Source organism: Adelges cooleyi, unplaced genomic scaffold (assembly GCF_023614345.1).
Source record: "Adelges cooleyi isolate 19-005CV unplaced genomic scaffold, UGA_ACOO_1.1 ACOO_flye_CR_arks_rails_tigmint_CR_PRNA_21, whole genome shotgun sequence".
Classification (NCBI taxonomy): Eukaryota; Metazoa; Arthropoda; class Insecta; order Hemiptera; family Adelgidae; genus Adelges; species Adelges cooleyi.
This window is the reverse complement of record NW_026095871.1, coordinates 5,458,726-5,478,876: the sequence shown is the minus strand read 5'-3', so window position 1 is coordinate 5,478,876 and position 20,151 is coordinate 5,458,726. Positions and strand designations below refer to the sequence as shown.

Below are 20,151 nucleotides of genomic sequence, written 5' to 3'. Positions count from 1 at the left end.
CCTACCCCAGGAACCCCATAAAAAGGATTTGCGGGCCGGGGACATTTAAAATAGGGGTTGATCCGGAGGGCGACTTTATTTGATTGTTTTTCCTTCTCCCACCCCCATCTGCGGTCTTGCAGGTTGTGTACGCGGGTCCATTTCCTTGCATACGTCACGTTTTTTGCAATGTATACATTATAATATTATTATTATTATGACGAGAAGAGAGTAGTAGAAAAAATAATAGTAATAATAATAATAACGATAACCTTCGACCTTTGCGTTTTGAATTTGATGGTAACAATTTACCAACAATCGGTTTCGAATGAGTACTTTAAAAGCTGCGTTATTCAAGTTATTCTTCGTTTAATAAGTTAATATTAAAAACATATACGTCACCGTTTAAGTATCAAAAGTCGATAGCGTTCTAAAAAAAAAAAAATTAAAAAAAAGGTAAATACCAGAAATGTTTCAGCGCCTGAAAAAAATAAATTGGCAACATAACATACGTTATACTCGTGTTGTATTCTTTTCCTGTTTATTCGTTAACGGCCTTTGCCAATACAGTTTTAAAAAATATAGTACCTACCTTTGTCAGTATATTTGTCAATGAAAGACATTTTCTGCAATTTTTCATTCAAGCTGTGTGGTATGACACCATAAAATATAAAACAAGTAAATCATTTCAATAGTATAAATTGTATTCAACAAATGATGTTTTTTCAAACAAATGTTTCCAATAACAAAACCAGACGAACCAAGACAAGACCATAAACGGTTTATAATTGCAAAAAAAAAAACCACCATAAATATATACATTTTAGTAATAATAAATGTTTTTCCAAGATATTCGGTTTTGATAACCGTATACCGTTTAGAGGCCTAGCAATTTTTTTTTTTTATATTTGTATAGATCATACACGTTTGTTTATTATTTTGTGAGTACTTGGTCTTTCCTTTTAATAATTTGAATTTAAGTTTTTATACTAAAATACGTTATAGATTGTGGGACGCTCTCATGTGTACACAAAAATATATTAAAATTAAAATTTCAACATGAATCACAGTAAGTACATATAATACACGAACAAGTGACAATACCTAGATTTTTCAAGAAAATAACCATTATAGGCGTTTTTGCATTAATGTTTGCTTGCATATCAAATGAAAATAATTATTGAAATAATATATTTTTTATAACCCCAAACACCTGTCATAGCTGTTGTACCCTTATAGTACTTATAATAGTTGGGGATAATTTGATAATTATTTCAACGTTGTAGGCACATACATTTGCTCGTTTGTCCAAAGCGTATATGGCAGTATACAGAGTGATGTTTTTATCAAGGGCCACTCCAAACCTTATAGGATTTTAATCTGAAACTTAAATGGTATAATACATAATATATTTCATTACATTTTTAAACTGAGAATAATGCCCCTAAAAAGTTATAGGCTCAAGTATAACACTTTTTAGTAAAATGCCAAACACCGCACTCCTTTCACCGTTCACGTTCAATATTATAGTTTTAATTTCTTGACTGTTTAGTCAACCTATTGATTTTAATATAAAGTTGAAAAGTAAATAGGTTTAATGGTGTAATACAAGCTAGTAAATAGTTAATAAAAAATGCTAAGCCAACCAGATAATTGAACGTTTGTTTTATCTTAAGATCTAATAATAATATTGTATTATTATGCCAAATCACCTGATGCGTGTGCTAGTGGATTTTCTAAACGTCTCAAACTTATATTATATCCTATGCAGATAGTTCCATTAAATCGAAAAAAAAAAATTAAAACACCTTTTTTTGTTTATTTGTAAATTTGTTGTAAAAACACTCAAGTTCACGACCAGGTTACTTAATAAGTAGTATTGTGATATCCAAATAGGACTTTCACTGTAATTTAAGTGTTCTAACAATTCTTTTTTCAAATTTTTTACAGCTAAAAATTGAAAAACAAATTCAAAATTTTATAAATTTCATTACCTACCTTTTTAAATTTCATATATTAGAACTTACTACGCAAAACATATTTTTATTCAAGTTCTTACAGATCCTAGTAAAAATCTACTAAAGTCTCCGTTACCAAACTTTTACCAGATGTTCTATATACATAATATATACATTATATGTAAGTCTTAATAAGTAAGCATTTTTTAGTAAAATGCCAAACTTTGAAGTTCTTTAATATTATACAGCATAAAAAAAAAATTGCCCAAATAAATGTTAATAGAACTATCTGCATAGAATATACAGGGTGATAATTTTATGGTGAACCACTCAATATCTCATAGGGTTTAATAAGAAATTACATTTTTTTTTCTTCATAATGTTAACTTTCACATGAATAACCCTAACAATATGTTTTCTTATCAAACCCTTAAATAATACAGTGCTACAATTTAACGAACCGAATGTTAAAATAATTAAGCTTTCATAATTGTTTGTCAAATTAAAAAAAAATGACTGTGCACATTTATAATTTACACTTTTCTTTTATCTGACAAAAAACAGAATAATATTATGTTAGTATTAAACACTCGTAAGCGGCCCAAACAATAAGACATAAATAAATAAGATGTTTAAGCACGTTTAGTTTGATTGACAAAACAATAATAAAAAAAAAAAATATATATATATATATATATATATATTCTATAATGATTACCAATTTAATATATAATATATATATATAAATATATTACGTGATACTATGATATATAATAACATGTAACATAATACACGTTCATCATAATATACATTCTAATGTGGTCTAGTCAGCAAAGTAATTTAACTAATAACATATTTGAATAGGTGAAGTAGATTAATGATGATAATTAATTCTAGACATTGGCATAAATGCAGCAATTGTAGTTATTTACAAAAAAAAAAAAAAAAACTAAATTTTGTAACCAACAAACAACATAATATTATGTAACAAAAATATAATAAATAATTTTGTTTTTTTAATTGTAATTTATTAAGGACTACGTTCGATACGAAACAAGACATCACCTACGAAATTTTGATTTTACTTTTCGTCTTTAGACGATTTACTGTCGTTATCTTTATTTTTATTCCAATTTTGGAGTCCTTTGGGCAACGTAGTGTCTTCGTCCATTGAACCCGTGCCTTCGACGAATTCTTCGTACGTTGATTTTTCTTCAAACGGCCTAGCCCCTAATAGTTCGATCATATCTTCTCTGTTCAAGACTTCCTGTGTCAACAATCTTTCGGCGACCTGAGAAAAAAAAAAGGCAAAATCAATAACTTTACACAAATAGTTACCACGACGTTACCTTTTCAATGTCGCTCTTGTGCTTCTTGACGAGTTCCATTGTTTGTTTATAGGCCGACGATATCAGCTCTTTAACCTCCGAATCGATTAGATGAGCGGTCGTTTCTGAATACGGTTTTTCAAATGTCATTTCTCCCGGCTGCGGCAAATCGAAACTCACGTTTCCTACTTTTTCGTTCATACCAAAGTGCGCTACCTAAGAACATAAAAACTCAATCAGTCGATGGCGTATATAAATGGCTGGACGGCCGTGACGACGATTAGTATTATTCATCTGTACATAATTTTTTTTTTTGTATATTTTGTTTTTCTTATATGTAATTACTTGTGCATATGCGCTCTCGGTGACTTTCTTCAAATCGTCTTGAGCCCCAGTCGTGATTTCATTGAAGAAAACTTGTTCAGATACTCTACCGCCTAGGGTCATACACATACGGTCAAACAATTGTCGTTTTGAGTACAAATATTGTTCCTTGGGCAAGTACTGGGCGTAACCTAAACCTTTGCCCCTCGGTATGATGGACACCTAAATATATGTGACGTATAAGAAATTCGTTAGCGCGTTGTCAATTTTCGTTTCCAAATAATTTTTTTTGTTCGTTTTACTTTTAACAGAGGGTCAGCAAATTTCAAAAACCAACCGCAAACGGCGTGGCCAGCTTCATGGTAAGCGACAATTTTCTTTTCATCCGCTTGCAATACTCTGCTCTTTTTTTCCATACCGGCAACCACTCGTTCGATAGCTTGTTCGAAATGATGCATTGTGATACTGTCGGACAAATCTCTTGCGGCTATTAAAGCGGCTTCGTTGCAAACATTAGCAATGTCAGCTCCTAAAATTAATATTCAAATGAAATTGGATTGGTTTTGATTCAATCACACAGCTCATTGTATGTGTACCAGTAAAGCCAGGCGTGCGAGCCGCTAATTTCCTCGAAGTGCTCAAAATGTCTAAATTGGTTTTCAACGGTTTTAAATGGACGTTAAAAATAGAAGCGCGTCCTTTTATGTCTGGCGCTGGCACATATATTTGCCTGTCGAAACGGCCGGGTCGCATAAGGGCCGAATCCAACACATCAACTCTGTTGGTCGCAGCCAATACAACCACATTAGTAGTGGTGTTAAATCCTGATTAGACAGCGGTACATTAAATATAATTCTATAATGGTAAGGAAATAAAATTGTGTAGCTATATAACATGTACATACCGTCCATTTCAACAAGAAGCTGATTTAATGTATTTTCTTGTTCAGAATGACCGCCTACATTACGACCGCCTCTTTTTTTACCGACCGCGTCGATTTCGTCAATGAATAATATACAAGGGGCGTTTTTACGAGCCATAGCAAACATATCTCTGACTCTGGATGGACCAACGCCGACAAACATTTCGAGGAATTCGGAACCAGATACCGATAAAAACGGAACGTCCGCTTCCCCGGCTGTTGCCTTGGCGAGGAGCGTTTTTCCAGTACCAGGAGGTCCTTAACATATAATAATCATAATTATTTGTAACTCTAAACACAAACACTTGTTTGTCATTCATACCCGTGAGCATCGCTCCTTTGGGAATTTTCGCCCCGAGGTCCAGATATTGTTGGGGATTCTTTAAGAAGTTTACAAACTCCATAATTTCGATTTTGGCTTCCTCGCAACCAGCAACGTCCCTAAAATCAATAACATATTTTAATGACAAACACATAAAAAGACGCAAATATATTTACTTGAAACGAACGTCAATGTCTTTAGGGTCAACAAGCTTAGCGGTCGATTCCATTACTCCTCCGAACAAACCGCCTCGCTTTCCACCACGGCCGGTCATCATTTCGGCTGAACGCCTCATCATGAACAACAAAAATCCAATAAACAGTAACGTCGGAAGGAATCCTGAAAAACTGCTGGCTTCTATTTCGGTCTTATAAACTACGGGTATGAAATTTGCCGGTTCTATGTTGAGTTCATCTTGTGCATTTTCCAAACTTCTTTCAAACGAATCCACACTACCAATGTTGAACCATAACGTTGCCTGTGAAATAACTACTATTACATTGTGTTCTCGCTACTAAAATACGCAAAGTAATAAAATAAAACTGTTCTTACGTTTCCATCGACTGACGATCCTGGTTGAAGGTGAACACGAACCCATTTCTTATTGACGACTTCTAATTTATCAACCACGTGACGATTTAAATAGCTAAGGAAAGATAATTGGTTTTTTTGTTATTTAATCCTTGCCTATTTTAGTACAAACATCATAATTATTACACGCAGTCAAATAATTTTTTGTAATAATATTTTTTAAATAAAAAGAAATAAACAAGTATGTACCTTTTGGTGTCCATCTAAACGAAAAATTTAATATAAAATTGAAAAGAATTAATTTCTTAAGATGAAAACTCTCATAAATTATTTTTTTGTTTATCTTTTAGGTAAAAAATTAATAATGTTATTAGAAATAAAATGTGAAAAATATACCACATTTATTTGATTTTGAGAGAAGTTATACTTTTTTTAGTTGGGTTATTTTTGTCAAACAGTAATGTAATAATATGCCCAAATGTAAAGAGGTTGATGAATGTTATTTGGCAAAAAACATTTAAATTAGATTAAATTTTAGTTTTAGCACAGATTAGATAAAAATACATAGTTTTATCTAATCTGTGGTTTTACTAAAATAGATCTATTATATTTACTTACTTATTAACAAATTCTTTCCACGTGATTTCTTTGTAGCTCATGTTATAAAATGCAAATAGACTTATTAAGCCGATCGCACCGGCAACACTATAGAGAATCCATTTTTCTTTATCAGAATCCCCTGATGAACCGCTAGATCTTTGGATAAAAAAATAACAATCTTTAATAAATTCATCCAAAATACAAAAGAAAATATAATAACATTATTTTTATTTATTGTATACTATAATATAGAGTATGAAGGGAATAGAATCCCTTTACAATATTTTTTTTTATAAAGTTTAACGTTTTAGATATATATTTTAACCGTTTTCAAATTAAATTGTTTGGTTAGAAAAAAATGTACGGTTTTGCCAGAGCACAATAATATTTTCTTGCTTTAGACTATATTACAATACAATTAAAGTTATATTTTATCAGATATATTGTATAATATTTACATGTAAAAGGAATGATGCCAAATAGCAATATTGCACAATGTTGCAACACATAAGAAAATATGTTATAGATTTGTTTGCATCGATTCGATTAAATTATAAATAAAAAAAAATACTGTCGTACACACGGTGGATAACAATTTATACGGTATATAAAATGTTAAAATAGTATTTACCACATGTTTAATAGGTACGATTAACGATAAACGATGGAAATATTACACTTACCCTTGTGACATACGATTTAGCCTTTTTCTAATCTCACTGTCAATTGAAGGGTTCGATTTTTTAGGCTTATCATCGTCTTTTTTTTTATTATTCTTGTCAAAATATTTTTCAAAACCTGTGGGAGGTTTTTCACTGAAATTTGTCCATTGCCTCAGCGCGGAGCTCAGGCTCGGTAGTACTTGACGTCGGCTCAGAAGACTCAAATGGCGTTGTAACTACAAAACGGAGGTAAATATGAAAACAAAATAACATTTAACCATGTGTGGAAAAATTGTTTCAGGTCCATAAATCATAATATCAGGCACAAAACATACTGTAAAATTGTCCAAACGACCAGTCCGAATGCCGTTCATCAACAGCCTTTCGACTTTCTTCGTTATAGTTAAAAATCTCTGAGACATCTCTTGGTCGATTTTTAATAATTAATATAGAATTAAAATTTTCGTTTTAAAACCAAATTTGAATTAAAACAATTTCATTACACATTTTTTTTTTTAAGAAAATGGATGTTATCAATCGAACTGGCGATGTTTGGCTCGACTGCTGAACCGGTGATAACGTACAGTAGGGCCAACACAATAGTTTCCTTAACTCGGTCCGTCCTAGAAGCGAACATACTGATAAGTGATAACCGCGTTATGTTTGAAAATTGTAAGTATATTATTATTAATTTTTTCATTATTGTTATACAGCATGCTAAGCGTTATATTATTCACTTTTAACGTAATAATAATATCTAATAAGGTATACTTTATATGTGGAGAGCGTTAGTTTAATATCGCAAAGATTTTGATTGTTGGAAGAGAGAAGATCAGAATAGCCCACTTAACGTGTATTGGGTAAGAGTTTAAATGAAAAATAAACAGATAGATCTTATAACAATAAATATACAAAATTATTAAATGATTTTATGGTGTATCTAATTTTAAGTAAATAGAAATGTTTTACCGGTAGGTTGTATGCCTACATATTGTTATGTATAACCGAATGTTTATACACATTATTGTGTTATTGGCACGTTTTCCCGTTTATTTTTATGTGATACTTTTTATAAATTATAAAGTAAAATATTGATAAATTGTATTAAAATGATTTACTTTAGCTATACCTACACAAATAAGTTATTTGTTACAATTACACAATATTGTGTATATAAAAATAATGTATTCAATTTTACCTAAATATTATACTATTGTTCATACCTTCTCTGAGCATTTATCTATCATAAATAAATTATGTTTAAATATTTAATTAGATGTATTCAAACATTATGATTTCCCTTGTATAATTTTAATGTGGACTCAAAATTTATAACCAAAGATATATTAGGTTATTTATGTCAAATGACAATACAACATACCTATGAAGTTACTACCTTGGAGCATTTATTTCTAACATAACTCATAAATGTATTTGCGATGACTACTACGATGTACAAAACGGTTTACACTGTGTTCATAAGTGTATACTGTATACATATTTTCTTAGTTCTGGTTAGTTGTGACATTGTTTAAAGAAAATATGATGTAATAAAACAAGATGAAACGATTTATGCGTATACCTCGTGCTAAATGCTTTGCAAATATTTTAAACAAATTGTATTTATTCGTCTTGTAGCTAGTATCAAAACTATATTATATTATATCAATAAGAAACGAATTGAACGTTGTAATGTAGTGGTCTGCAACTGGTGTATTTATCATTTTGCTGGATAGTGCCTACAATGAATTCTAAACTGTTGTTTTTAAGTATTTCCATACTGCTCTTCGGGGCATTTTACCCGGGACAAGTCAATCCGGGAGGCTCGAACAAAGTCGTGACAAAGAAGGTATGTGATCTTCTGGCCAACTCTGGATGGCAGTTGATGAAAGGTCTTGTTGTCTTGGAGCGCGGCAAATTATATGTGTTCGGCAGTTTCCTTGCTCATGTCTCCAAAGGCATTTCCGACAAGGAGGTGATCGACACGATTCATCAGCTCACTTTGTTCCTGGTGTGCAAATATGGCAATTTGATACGGCAATTCATAGCTCTTTCGAAAACAATGATTGACAAATGCACAGAAGAACGGAAAAAGAACAATATCGCAGAATTTAGCCAATGCGTCCAGTTGGTGATACAAAAAATCGGCGAGTCCTACCCGATGGTGGTACGCATGTCAAGCGCTATGGTCACTTTGTCCAGCCAACTCCGGAAGCATCCGATATTCAGTGTATTGCAATCAATGCAAGTATACTCGGCTTACTTGAGAAAAGCCAAAATGAAATTTACAAACCGTAAGGGTGTCGTCTACACTGACAAACTGAAATGGCAACTCGATAAAATCGACAAAAGACTTTCCGTTGACGATGGCCGTTTGAAGAACTTCATGGAAAAAAAATGTTTTATAAAAAAAACCAACGGTGAATTGTCAAGGCTGAGCGAGACCGCTGAAGCGAACGATGTTGAACTGCCGGAATTGAATGAAAATACCAAAGTCAATCTGATGATCATGTTCGCTCAAACAATTGATACTCTAGTCAGGCTAGCCATCGCCGCGTTTTACAAGGATCTTGGGTTTGAATATGACGAAAACAAGAAAATAAGTAAGTTGAAGTAATCTTACAAGAATCGAAGATACTGACTTATAATCAAGAGCATTACTCAAGCTTATAATTCCTTATGTATCAAGTTTCATTAGTTATTAAAAATTAATTATCAATTGATTTCATTAAAGTATACCTGTGTCATATATAAATATCAAATGTATTTATCAAACGTATTTTAATGTAATAAATACATATAATTCACTTGTATGCACATTGCAATTGATACAATTATTTAAGGATACTTTTTGCATTAAAGATCTTTCCATTAATTTTTTTTCTTTTAATTTTAATTATTACACCTGTGTAATGATTTTTAGAATATAAATGCAATTATTATAATGTAAACATTTTGTTTTTAGCAAAACAAATGACGGACAAAACAAATGATATCAGATCGGATATGTAGATTAAAATTATTTGGGTTTGTTGAAAGTAGGGAAAAAAATGATCAGTGAAACGGATAAGATAAATTAGTAAAGAGGTATTTTAGTGGTAGAAGTAACCAAAGATAAATCTGGCGAATGTGATAAATCAACACATTTCGAAGGAGGGAAATTTATGGAATTTGGTTAATATTTTAATAATTTTAAAAACGATGTAAGCTGTACTTTATATATTTATTTGAAGTCTACGATTATAAAATCATATTGAATATATTTAGTTTACTTTTGGATACAAGAAAAATCATACATTAATATTTAAAAAAAAATAGTTTTTTCATATATTAAGCCGTAAATTTACTGTTAAAATGGAGTTTAAACACTTGCAGCGATGAATTTGTTTGGTTTGATTACGTTTATTCATACCTCAGCGTGAGTTACTGGATCTACAAGCACACTGGTTCTTGTCAGTTCACTGAAATTAAATCCGAGTTGGCTGTGGAGTTTGTCGATTACTGAATTGGTTAGTGTATCAGTGAGATTACTCAAAATTGGTAGTAAATTCACTGTCGTCCCCTCTTGCAAGTCTATCAGGTCTTTTTCGTCGGTCATATCAAGATGTGCTGTTTGCCCTGGGGTTCTTTCTACGTAACAATTGGCTGCCATGTAAATCACCAATCTAGAGTCGACATTTGAAAGCTTAATGTCGATAACATCGAGTTGATAGTTTAGGTTAGTTATTCCGAATAATGTAATTCCCAATAAAGTTCGTCCTAACACGCCTATTTCCGAAATCCTCGTATGGAAGCTTGCTAACATGTCGATAATAGGTTTTACCGGATCGGAGTTGCACAAGGGACAAGAGTGACAAGGGCTGCCGACATGCGCGTTATCATCCTATTGTCGGTACCTTGCAATTTCGACATGATCAATTTAACGCACTCGATCATCGTGTTACAGCAAGAATACAATTTTTTGTTGATCATGGTGCATTATTTGTAAACATTTGTGCACAATTTTCAACATAACATACTATGTTCGTATTTCTATAAAAAAAAACCCCTACTATAGTCAAAAATAAAAATAAAAGGAATGTATTGTACGAAGAATCTACTTTTTACAGCAAGAATACAATTTTCTGTTGATAATGGTACATTATTTGTAACGGACGAATGAGCCTTGGTTAACAGAAAACAACCCCGCCGAGGATGGGAAAACGATTTCTTTAATTTGTTAGCACAGTAGCAATACCACTTTTTAGATATAATTTTTAGCTTCGATTCAGAGTGGCAAAGGTATTGGTTTTACTCTGATGTAGGCTTTTTTTTATCTGTATACACTGTAACTTTTTTTATACTGGACTAATTCCTTCGGTAAAAGTTGAAAAAGTTTACTTTTTCACAATCGAAATTTGAAAAAAAAACCGTAAGAGTTTTTAAGTTAGAACTTTTACTGGCTATAATTTCGAGAAAAAGAGTCGGATTGAGTTGAAATTTATTAGGAATATATATTTGGTATGCCCGCACACGTCAGTTGTATCAAATTTAAATTATACCCATTTCTCACCCTCCTAGGGGGGTACAAGTTTTTTTGAGGGTTTTTAGCCGTAAATTTTAAGACCTTTAAGTTGAAAATTTGCCAGTAGTTAGAACTCATATGTATCCATAACATATTAAACGGAAAAAAAATTCGGCACTACAGTTTTTCTTTAATTTCCGGAAAACTGTGTTTTCGCATATTGCGTACATTTTAACAAAAAACCCTAAAATCTCAAAAAAAAAATGTATCAAATCATTAAAACAATTTTATTAATGTCTATGCTGAATAATACTATTAAGTTTTGTGCTCCAGTACCACTTTTGACACTTTTTCACAATAACTTTTGCGATATAAAAATTATGAACAACAACTGTAGGTATCATACATTAATAAGTTTTAGCATTATACATTACAAAAATATAATATATTTTTTTTCGTAAACATGTTGGTTTTAAATGTATTTTGTTACGTTTTTTGTGTACTTAAATGTCTGAACTATTTATTTTCTTTAATTGTAGAACCATGTATTGATGTATCACAGTAAAACACTTGTGAAAATACAAAACTTAAATATTACAGCTCCTAATTAAAAAAAAATATATAATTTAGGTTTTGTACATTATTGGATATCTTATTCTCTAGTTAATACATTTTTTCATTATTGTGTTTAACATAATGATTAAGTTTGAAACAACATAATTAAACATAATTTAAGTTTGAAAGAACACTTGTGTTTGAAAGACACTTTTTCACAATGTATAAATATAATAAATAAGTATAAATATCATATATATTAAACAATAAAGTGTTTAGTTTAGTTTGCTCTTATTAAAAGTTCCTAGTTTCATAATATTTTATTGAAGGAAATTTAGGCATTTATTTTTTTATTAGTTTATTACCAAATTTTATGTTTTTTTTTTGTGAATTATTTATTATTATTGTCTATTATTTAATTATTTATTATTGTTGTCGAGTTATTTTTATCATAATATTGTTGTGCCAAAGGGGCATTTATTTATTTATTATTGAACTGAAATTAAAACTATCGTTGAAAATAGTAATATAATTAATTATTTAATTGAGTCAGCAATTTGTTTTAGTTTATAAGTTCTTCTACACATCCACATATATACACAACCTACACATTTTCACTTATCATAGCTCTCTGGTTTTATGCAGGTGATCTCTTACACCTCCAGTAGAGACTTTTTGTTAGTTAGACTACTTTTAGCAAGTCTAATTTTAGATAAGTCAATTCTATAAAATACATTTATGTTTTTAACGAATGTTTATGAATTTTGACTGTAAAAAATAACAAAAAAAAAATCATAACGATTACTCTACAAGTAATGTGCAAGATTTTTAGTAAAATAATTTACCAACGATGAAGCCTATGATGGGTGAATGTAGAATTGAAAAAAGGGGCTAGAAAAAAAATCTCTTCAAATATTATACAAAGCAATAGCCATAGAGTTTGTACAATATCCCCCGTGGTATCTGTCCTGAACGCAAGGCCCTTGTCTCTTAGCATTCATATTATAATCTAATTTGCATATTGAATTTTAGTTAAAATATCTGTGTTGAACAAAAACCAACGATATATTTTCATAAAATACCACATTTTTCTTAATAGTTGTTGCAATGTAAACAAATAACAAATATCTGTTGGCATTATACAGCTTAAGTTTTAGCATAATATGAGCAGCCGTATTTACATCAACAACATTTACAGAGCTATTATTGTTTTTTTAGAACACAAGTGTTCTTTCAAACTTACATTATGTTATAAACACAATAATGAAAAAATGTATTAACTAGAGGATAAGATATCCAATTATGTACAAAACCTAAATTATATTTTTTTTATAATTAGGAGCTGTGATATTTAAGTTTTGTATTTTCACGAATATTTTACTAAGATACATGGTTCTACAATTTAAGTAAATAAATAGTTCAGACATTTAAGTACACAAATAACGTAACAAAATACATTTAAAACCAACTTGTTTACGAAAAAAAATATATTATATTTTTGTAATGGTAGTTTTTGTAGTGTATAATGCTAAAACTTATTAATGTATGATACCTACAGTTGTTGTTCATAATTTTTATATCGCAAAAGTTATTGTGAAAAAGTGTCAAAAGTGGTACTTGAGCACAAAACTTAATAGTATTATTCAGCATAGATATTAATAAAATTGTTTTAATGATTTGATACATTTTTTTTTGAGATTTTAGGGTTTTTTGTTAAAATGTACGCAATATGCGAAAACACAGTTTTCCGGAAATTAAAGAAAAACTGTAGTGCCGAATTTTTTTTCCGTTTAATATGTTATGGATACATATGAGTTCTAACTACTGGCAAATTTTCAACTTAAAGGTCTTAAAATTTACGGCTAAAAACCCTCAAAAAAACTTGTACCCCCCCTAGGAGGGTGAGAAATGGGTATAATTTAAATTTGATACAACTGACGTGTGCGGGCATACCAAATATATATTCCTAATAAATTTCAACTCAATCCGACTTTTTCTCGAAATTATGGCCAGTAAAAGTTCTAACTTAAAAACTCTTACGTTTTTTTTTTCAAATTTCGACTGTGAAGAAGTAAACTTTTCAACTTTTACCACCCCCCCCCCCCCAAAGTATCAACTAGATGAAATTTTTAATTTATAGAGTTGCTACTCGAAGGAATTGGTCTAGTATTAAAAAAGTTACAGTCAGAGCCCACATCAGAGTAAAACCAATACCTTCGCCGTTGTGCATCGAAGCTAAAACGATTCGTGGTTGTTGAAAAAACAAATCTGAGAACAAGCTGCGTCAATAACGACGGTTGAATATTGAAAAAACAAAGCGAAAATATGGTTTATCCAACAATATTACAAACCATACTAGTTGCGTTGTTAGCCCAATATTCAACAAAATTTACTATGTTCATATTTTCAATAAAAACTCCGACTATAGTCAAAAATAAAATACAAAGATTCTACTTTTTACAGCAAGAATACAATTTTTTGTTGATAATGGTGCATTATTTGTAACGGTCGTATGAGCCTTAGTTAACATAAAACAACCCTGCCGGGGATGGGAAAATGATTTCATTAATTTTTAGCACAGTAGCAATACTACTTTTTAAATATATTTTTTTTAAGTTATTCATTACCAATTTCTATGACCGCTTATGGTCATGACGTTCTTATCCGCTCTTTTGGCCAATTCCGGATGGCAGTTGATGAAAGGTCTTGTTGTCTTGGAGCGCGGCAAATTATATGTGTTCGGCAGTTTCCTTGCACATGTCTCCAAAGGCATTTCCGACAAGAAGGTGATCGACACGTTTCATCAGCTCACTTTGTTCCTAGTATGCAAATATGGCAATTTGACACTGAAATTTATAGCTATTTCAAAAAACATGATTGACAAATCCACAGAAGAACTGATATGAATAATCAATTGAATTCCTTAAAGTATACCTGTGTAATAATTTATAAATAATATATGCAATCGTTACTAATGTTACTGTTTTATTAGTTTACTAAACAGATGACAGCGATTATGTAGATTACAATTATTTGGGTTTGTTAAAAGTAGGAAGAAATATTGTTAGCGAAACGGATAAGAAAAATTAGTAAAGATGTTTTAGTGGTAGAAGTAAACCAAAGAAAAGTCAATGTGATAAATCAAGACATTTCGAAGGAGAAAAATTGATGGTGTTTGGTTAATATTGTAATTTTTTTTAAAACGACGTAAGCTGTATTGTTTATATATTTATTTGAAGTACACGATTACAAACTAATAAAAATTTAGTTTTTTTTTAGATGCAAGAAAAATCATACATTGATATTTCAAATATTTAAAAAAAAAACGTTTTTTCATATATTAGGATGTAAATTTACTGTTAAAATGGAGTATAAACACTTGCAACGAAAATTTTTTTTGGTTTGGTTACGTTTATTCATACCTCAATGCTATTGAGCTCAGAGCTTATGCATCGGGATTCATAAGCACACTGGCTTTTAAATTTTCACTGTAATAAAACCCGAGTTTGTTGTGGAGTTTGTCGATTACTGAATCGGTTAGTGTATCGATGAGATTACTCAAAATTGGTAGTAAATTCTCTGTCGTCTCTTCGTACAAGTTTACCAGGTCCATTTCGTCGGTCATATCAAGATTTGCTGTTTCTCCTGTGGGTTTTTCTATGAAACAATGCTCTGCTATAAAATTCGCAAATTTAACGTCGACCTTCAAAAGCTTGCCGTCGATAGAGTTTAGTCGATCTTTTAGGTTATTTTCTGTGGAACTACTCGATGTGAATCCAAATAGACGTCGTCCAAAGTTGCCTATTTCCGAAACCTTTTTATGGACGCTTGCCAAAATGTTGACAACCGATTGGACCTGATTGGTGGTGCACAAAGTGACAAGGGCTGCCGACATGCGTGAGATCACCTTGTTGTCGGTATCACTCAATTTCAATACGACCAATTTAACGCAATCGCCCAGCGTGTTAACGTCGGGTACTTTTCTGCATTCGTCGGTCATCTTCATCGATAGTCGTATGAACACTCTGGTCATGTTTGAATACTTGCATGCCAGAAACCGACCAAGCTTACAGTATGCGGCGTACACTTCCGGGTCAGCAAGGGTCGGTGTAATGGTTAAAGCAAATTGGCCCAACGATAACAAGCCCTGGTTTTCTATGATTCGCATAGATTTGAGAATCTGCCATCCGGAGTTCGCCACAACTCTACACAATTTTCTTGCTAACATGTCCGTCAACGTATCCGCCTGTCCCATATACCATACTCCGTACAAAATAGCAACGCTCATAAACAGTTTGTAATGCATTGCAGTTGAATAATGCTTCAAATTTTGTGTTTGTGAATACTCGTCAACGTCTTAGCATAAACTATTTATGTTTCGATTGAATATTGCGTGTTAAAGTTCAGTACTATCTAGCTCTGCGATTTAAGTCAATTTGCCCAAGACTATTGAACACGAATAACAAAACGATTTGTGGTTGTTATTAACGAAAAAACAAGTCTGAGAACAAGCTGCATCAATAACAACTGTTGAATATTAAAAAAATAAAGAGAAAATCAATTAATTTATCCAATAATAATACAAACCATACTAGTTGCGTTGTTAGCACAATATTCAACATAATATACTTTTTTCGTATTTCTATAAAAAACACCGACTATAGTCAAAAATAAAAATAAAAGGAATGTATTGTACAAAGAATCTACTTTTTACAGCAAGAATACAATTTTTTGTTGATAATGGGACATTATTTGTAACAGACGAATGAGCCTTAGTTAACAGAAAACAACCCCTCCAGGGATAGGAAAATGATTTCTTAAAGTTTTAGCACATTAGCAAAATCACTTTTTAGATTTAATTTTTTCAACTTATTCATTAACAATTTCTATGACGGCTTTTGGATGAAAGTCTTAAAATAATATTATGACAAATATTCGTAAGACATAGTATGAAAAATATCGACTAAAACAATATAGTTATCATATTTTGTACGTATTTATTAAAAGTTTTATATATATCAAATATAGTGTTTCTAAGATATTTTATTTCAATTACATTACAATATTGCAACTTTGCAACACTTTTTATCGATTTTGGGCGTTATGTACCTTTAGTTGATATCAGTATTGGTTTATTATTCACTTTTAACAAGATAATATCTTATTAAGTATACCTTATAAAACTATGATACCTAAATGTTATACTATTTCACATACCTTCTCAGAGCATATATCTATTATAAATTAGTGATGTTCAAATATTTTATTAGATGTATTCAAGCATTATAATTTTCCTTGTGTAATTGTAATTTAGACTCAAAACGTCTAATGATTTATTAGGATTTATTTATGTCACAGGACAATAAAACATACCTATACTATGTACTTATTAGTTTTAGAACTTATTATTTTAGAGCCTTTATATCTAGTATAACTCATAAACGCATTTGCGATGACTTCTACATTGTATAAAACGCTTAATATTGTGTTTAACTGGGTATACATATTTGCATAGTTCTGGTTATTTGACACTGTTATAAGAAAATATGATGTAATACATATTAGTATTTGGATGGTTTGAAGCGCAAACATTAAAAAATAGCAATTTGAACCCGAAAATGTGGCTTTGATATGTGGATGACACTTTTGTGCAGTGGCAACACAAAAAATAAGAATTAAAACAATTCTCCTAATCCATTTAAACAATATACATGAAAATATCCGCTTCACATTAGAGACGGAGCAATTTGATCAACTCCCCTTCTTGGACGTGCTAGTGAGGTAGAACCCGGAAGGTAACTTAGGTACAGGGGTTTACAGGAAGAAAACCCATACCGCAGGTACTTACATGATGCTTCACACCATTGCCCTTTAACAAAAAATGGATTAACTCCACACAATAGCTACAAGGACTGTAAGACTAGCCGACAACTAACGCCTTGAGGAGGAGAAATCATATTCACGGGAAGCACTACTAAATAATGAATATAAATTAGCAAACATAAATATGGCGATAAAAAGAGCGGAAAAAATACATAAGACATTTTAAAGGACAGGAATTTATAGAGTTTGGTTAATATTGTAATAATTTACAAAAGACGTAAGCTGTATTGCTCATACATTTATTTAAAGTACACGATTATAAAATAATATAGAATATATTAAGTTAATTTTAGGATACAAGAAAAATCATACATTTTTCAATTAAATATATTTTTTTAAATAGTTTTTTTCATATATTACGCCGTAAGTTTAATGTTAAAATGGAATTTAAACACTTGCAACGATGAATTTGTTTGGTTTGGTTACGTTTATTCATACCTTAATGCGATTTTCGGGATCCACAAGCACACTGGTTTTTGTCACTTCATTGAAACGAAATCCGAGTCGGTTGTGGAGTTTTTCGATCACTGAATCGGTTAGTGTATCGATGAGATTACTCAAAATTGGTAGTAAATTCTCTGTCGTCCCCTCGTACAAGTTTACCAGGTCTATTTCGTCGGTCATATCAAGATGTGCTGTTTCCCCTGTAATTCTTTCCACGAAACAATGCTCTTCCATGAAATTCAAAAATGTATCGTCGACCTTTGAAAGCTTACTTTCGATAGTGTTCAGTTGATCTTTTAGGTTATTCTCTTTGGAACTGCTCGATGTAAATCCAAACAGACGTCGTCCTAAGTTGCCTATTTCCGAAACCTTATTATGAACGGTTCCCAACATTTTGACAACCGATTGAACTTGATTGGTGGTGCACAAAGTGACAAGGGCTGCCGACATGCGCGAGATCACCTTGTTGTCGATATCTTTCAATTTCATTATAACCAATTTAACGCAATCGCCCAACGTGTTAACATCGGATGCGTTTCTGCATTCGTTGGTCATCTTCATCGATAGTCGTATGAACACTCTGGTCATGTTTGAATACTTGCATGCCAGAAACCGACCAAGCTTACAGTATGCGGCGTACACTTCCGGTTCAGCAAGGGTCGGTGTAATGGTTAAAGCAAATTGGCCCAACGATAACAAGCCCTGGTTTTCTATGATTCGCATAGATTTGAGAAGCTGCCATCCGGAGTTCGCCACAACGCTACACAATTTTCTTGCTAACATGTCCCTCAACGTATCCGCCTGTCCCATGTACCACACTCCGTACAAAATAGCAATGCTCATGAACAGTTTGTAATGCATTGCACTTAAATAATGTTTCCAATTGGTATGTGTGAATACTCGTCAACGTTTTAGCTTTAACTAAACCTGTTTTGATTGAATATTACACGTTAAAGTTCAATACCATCTAGCTCTGCGATCAAGTTTGATTGGTCCAAGACTATTGAACACGAATAACAAAACGATTCGTGGTTGATATTAATGAGTAAACAGGTCTAACGACATACTACGTCAATAACGACGGTTAAATATTAAAAAATTAAAGTGAAAATCAATTAATTTATCCAATAATATTACAAACCATACTAGTTGCGTTGTTAGCATAATTTTCAACATAATATACTATGTTCGTATTTCTATAAAAAAAAACCCCGACTATAGTCAAAAATAAAAATAAAAGGAATGTATTGTACAAAGATTCTACTTTTTACAGCAAGAATACAATTTTTTGTTGATAATGGGACATTATTTGTAACGGACGAATGAGCCTTAGTTAACAGAAAACAACCCCTCCAGGGATAGGAAAATGATTTCTTTAAGTTTTAGCACATTTGCAAAATCACTTTTTAGATTTAATTTTTTCAACTTATTCGTTAACAATTTCTGTGACGGCTTTTGGACGAAAGTTTTAAAATAATATTATGACAAATATTCGTAATACATAGTTTGAAAAATATCGATGAAAAAAATATAGTTATCATATTTTATACATATTTATTAAAAGTGTTATATATATATATCAATATAGTGTTTCTAAGATATTTTATTAGAATCACATTATAATATTGCAACTTTGCAACACTTCTTCTCGATTTTGGGCGTTATGTACCTTTTAGTTGATATCAGTATTGGTTTGTTATTCACTTTTAACAAGATAATATCTTATTAAGTATACCTTATAAAACTATGATACCTAAATGTTATACTATTTCATATATCTTCTCAGAGCATATATTTATCGTAAATTAATTCTGTTTAAATATTTAATTAGATGTATTCAAACATAATTTTCCTTTTATAATTGTAATGTAGACTTAAAACGTCTAAAGATTCATTTATGTCACAGGACAATAAAACATACTTATATTATGTAGTTATTAGTTATAGAACTTACTACTTTGGAGCCTTTATATCTAACATAACTCTTAAATGCATTTGCGATGACTACTTCATTGTATAAAACAGTTACCATTGTGTTTAACTGTGTATACATATTTTCTTAGTTCTGGTTATTTGACACTGTTCAACAAAATATGATGTAATACATATTAGTATTTGAATGGTTTGAAAAGCAGACAT

At 31.2% G+C, this 20,151-nt stretch overlaps 2 protein-coding genes across 2 annotated transcripts; both read right to left on the bottom strand.

Annotated features, from left to right (window-relative positions):
- Positions 1-2,915: 2,915 nt before the first annotated feature.
- LOC126834640 (AFG3-like protein 2) lies at positions 2,916-7,158 on the bottom strand. Its single transcript, XM_050566721.1, has 12 exons — positions 6,962-7,158; positions 6,648-6,862; positions 5,983-6,120; positions 5,386-5,479; positions 5,010-5,311; positions 4,834-4,952; positions 4,494-4,769; positions 4,186-4,413; positions 3,892-4,118; positions 3,611-3,811; positions 3,287-3,481; positions 2,916-3,228 (listed from the first exon to the last, which is right to left on the bottom strand). Exons 1-12 carry the CDS (start codon positions 7,046-7,048, stop codon positions 3,019-3,021), a joined length of 2,292 nt encoding a protein of 763 aa, XP_050422678.1. The 5' UTR covers positions 7,049-7,158; the 3' UTR covers positions 2,916-3,018.
- On the bottom strand, positions 7,134-18,873 carry LOC126834908 (uncharacterized). Its single transcript, XM_050567129.1, has 2 exons — positions 18,007-18,873; positions 7,134-7,249 (listed from the first exon to the last, which is right to left on the bottom strand). The coding sequence occupies exons 1-2, from the start codon at positions 18,871-18,873 to the stop codon at positions 7,235-7,237; spliced, it is 882 nt and encodes a 293-aa protein (XP_050423086.1). The 3' UTR covers positions 7,134-7,234.
- Positions 18,874-20,151: the final 1,278 nt, after the last annotated feature.

Bases quoted from the DNA above. Each gene is read 5' to 3' on its own strand.
- LOC126834640 (XM_050566721.1), bottom strand. From the start codon at position 7,048: ATGTCTCAGAGATTTTTAACTATAACGAAGAAAGTCGAAAGGCTGTTG. The intron at 6,863-6,961 runs GTATGTTTTGTG...TCCGTTTTGTAG, and splicing joins GTCGTTTGGACAATTTTACA to TTACAACGCCATTTGAGTCT. The intron at 3,812-3,891 runs GTAAAACGAACA...ACATATATTTAG, and splicing joins TTGCTGACCCTCTGTTAAAA to GTGTCCATCATACCGAGGGG.
- LOC126834908 (XM_050567129.1), bottom strand. From the start codon at position 18,873: ATGCATTACAAACTGTTCATGAGCATTGCTATTTTGTACGGAGTGTGG.